This window comes from Sciurus carolinensis, chromosome 5 (genome assembly GCF_902686445.1).
Source record: "Sciurus carolinensis chromosome 5, mSciCar1.2, whole genome shotgun sequence".
Taxonomy (NCBI): domain Eukaryota; kingdom Metazoa; phylum Chordata; class Mammalia; order Rodentia; family Sciuridae; genus Sciurus; species Sciurus carolinensis.
This window is the reverse complement of record NC_062217.1, coordinates 42,583,134-42,585,877: the sequence shown is the minus strand read 5'-3', so window position 1 is coordinate 42,585,877 and position 2,744 is coordinate 42,583,134. Positions and strand designations below refer to the sequence as shown.

Here is a 2,744-nt window from a genome sequence, read left to right as displayed (position 1 = left end):
GACTGCGTGGAAATTACAGTGAAGCCTTCCTCCCTCTTGACCCCATAGGTGTTGAGACTCTGCTCTACAGTATCTTAGGGAACAAGGCATTTGATTAGACTACCACAGTGGGAGTGAGGGGCTATCACTTTCTTTTGGAAGAAAAACCGGTTGAATACCTTGAGCATAGATATGATAGGATGTTCCAAAGACCAGAATTATTAGAAATATTTTATGTGAAATGGCAAGTCCTTTGGAGTACCGGACACAGTTTAATTTGTAAAGAGTCTCAATAACACACAGAAGGAAAAAAAAAAAAAAAACAATATCTGCAGTCCTTTTTAATTGTTGCTTATTCTGGTGATGAAAAATCTTCTGGAGGCCCAAAAGGGAGCTGACCACTGGGAGTTCTGGCCAGGCAAGACTCTGCCAATTCTTGCTCTGACCTCACAAGGAGCCATTGTGAGGCAGTTTGAAAGGACAGGTATATAAGAGGGTGGGCTGCAGCTGGCCTTTTGTCCACAAGTACAGGAAGCTCTTGGTGGTGACCTGTCGGACTCCCAGCTAGTTAGTGCGTTTGGTGGTTGGCGGTTGGTGGTTGGTGACTGTGGTCTTGGGACATTGGTTCTTTGATTTGGGTTTGTTGTTTTGTCTTGTTTTGGTTTTTGATTTGGGTTTGTTGTTTTGGCTTGTTATTTTTTTTTAAGCTAGCATCCTTAGGTGGTGTTCCTGCTTAGGATGTTTAGCCAGAGTAGTGAGAGTGAGAGTAGGTCAACCTCACGGCCGGGGCCCAGCACCTGGCGTGAGTGCGCCTTCACGGACCACTACGAGTTCGTGAGGGCCATTGGGCATGGCTCCTATGGCCAGGTGGCCCTGGCCCGCCATCGCCCCACGGGGGCAGAGGTGGCAGTGAAAGTCCTAGAACTGGTGCCAGAGAACATCCAGGTCCTCTCCGAGCCCAGCGTGCTGATGAGCCTGGAGCACCCGGGTGTGGCCCAGCTCTTTCAGGTCATTGGCACCGAGAAGCACATCTACATGGTGATGGAGCACGCAGGTGGGGGACAGCTGCTGATGCACGTGGCATGCGGCATGCAGGAGGAGGAGGCCCGCAGGGTCTTCAGGCAGGTAGTGTGTGCCGTGGGCTACTGCCACGCCAGGGGCATCGTGCACCGGGACCTGAAGCCAGAGAACATCCTGCTGGACGCCAGAGGCCGCATCAAGCTCATCGACTTTGGCGCCGCCACCAGGTTCCGGGCCGGCCAGAAGGTCAGGAGGTTCTGGGGGACTGTCCCATACCTGGCCCCCGAAACCATCCTGCAGGAAGAGTACGAGGGCCCCCCAGTGGACGTCTGGAGCCTGGGGGTCATCCTCTACTTCATGTTGACACATACCCTCCCGTTTATGGCACCCAGCTCCAAGAAGATACTCAAGCTCATCGTCCTGGCGAGGTACGATGTCCCTCTGTCTGTGCCCGTCAAAGCCCGAAGGCTCATCCACCGCATGCTGACGGTGCAGCCCAAGAAGCGACCCACGGCCAAGCAAATCTCCCAGCACCCGTGGCTGAAGCAGAATGGGGATGACTCACCCCCTCCGTGGAGGGAGGTAGTCCCCAAACACCCAGACCCCGAAATCATGACGCTCCTGCTGGACATGGGTTTGGATCCATACCAGACCTGGTTATCGTTGCTCCAGAGAAAGTTTGATGCACCCATGGCCACCTACTTGATTGTCCAGCACCAGAAAAGGCAGGGGGTAGGGTGCGTGCTCCCGAGGAAGCCTGTGCCTCCCAGGTTTGTGCCTCACCCACGGGTCACCCATCTTTCCTCTTTCCCTGGCCTCCCAAGGAGGAGCAAGAGTGAGCCTGCTCCTCACCACTGCCCCTCACCCTGTGACCCTCAGCTGCCCGAGGAGGACAAACAACCCATGCAGGAGGCCACCAGAAGGGCCAGCCTGCCCGCTATTCCTCTCTGCGTCCTGCCTACAAAGGACCCCTCTCCCAGCACAGCTGCCCACTCTGACTCTGTGTCCTACTTGCCCAAACGCTGGAGGATGCTACTGAGGCTGCTCGGAAGAGGCCACAGAAACTCCTCCCAAGATTCATCTGCAGGCAACAGGAAGCGCTGGACTGGGAGGATCGCCACCTGTGTCCGAAAACTCTGCTGCTGCGTGCCACGTGCCTCCAATGCGGTTGTTCCAATGGCAGAGAGAAGAGACGCTCAGGACCCATAGACAACGTGGCCACAAGCAAGTGGAGAGCTGAGCCCCACAGAACCAGCGCCCAGCGTGAGTCCCCCTCTGCCCCCACCTGCCAAAGACACCAGAGACTCTTCTGCCAGGGACACTTCACCTGCCCAGCCCCTCTCTCTCCTTCTCCCATCCTTTTGTGATGTTTTTAATAAATTTGTTTCAGATATATTGTATCATAACATTTCTGTTCCAAGGGTTACAATAAAAAAACAAAAGGGTTAATTCAAGGAATGAAGGTGCCTCAGGTTGAGTGCTACCCACATCTCTGAGTCCTGGAACGCTATGTCACCAGTGTAGGTAGACTCCCCCAGCCTGAGAGTACCTGGGGACTCACTCGTCTTGAGCCAGTGTAGAACAGTCCCTTGCTTTGATCTGGTATAGACAGACCCTCTCCCCTTGACCTGTGGCAGATAGAGTCACTCTCCTTGAGCCAGTGTAGACAGGACTCTTAGCTGGTGAACATGAGGAATCCCCCCTGAGGTTATGGGCATGTGGGAGGCAAGTGTGGGAGAAATCCC

General features: G+C 54.4%; 1 protein-coding gene across 1 annotated transcript; it reads left to right on the top strand.

Annotated features, from left to right (window-relative positions):
- Positions 1 to 717: 717 nt before the first annotated feature.
- LOC124985566 (sperm motility kinase 2B-like) lies at positions 718 to 2,208 on the top strand. Its single transcript, XM_047554298.1, has one exon. It carries the CDS (start codon positions 718 to 720, stop codon positions 2,206 to 2,208), a length of 1,491 nt encoding a protein of 496 aa, XP_047410254.1.
- The last annotated feature ends 536 nt before the right edge of the window (positions 2,209 to 2,744 follow it).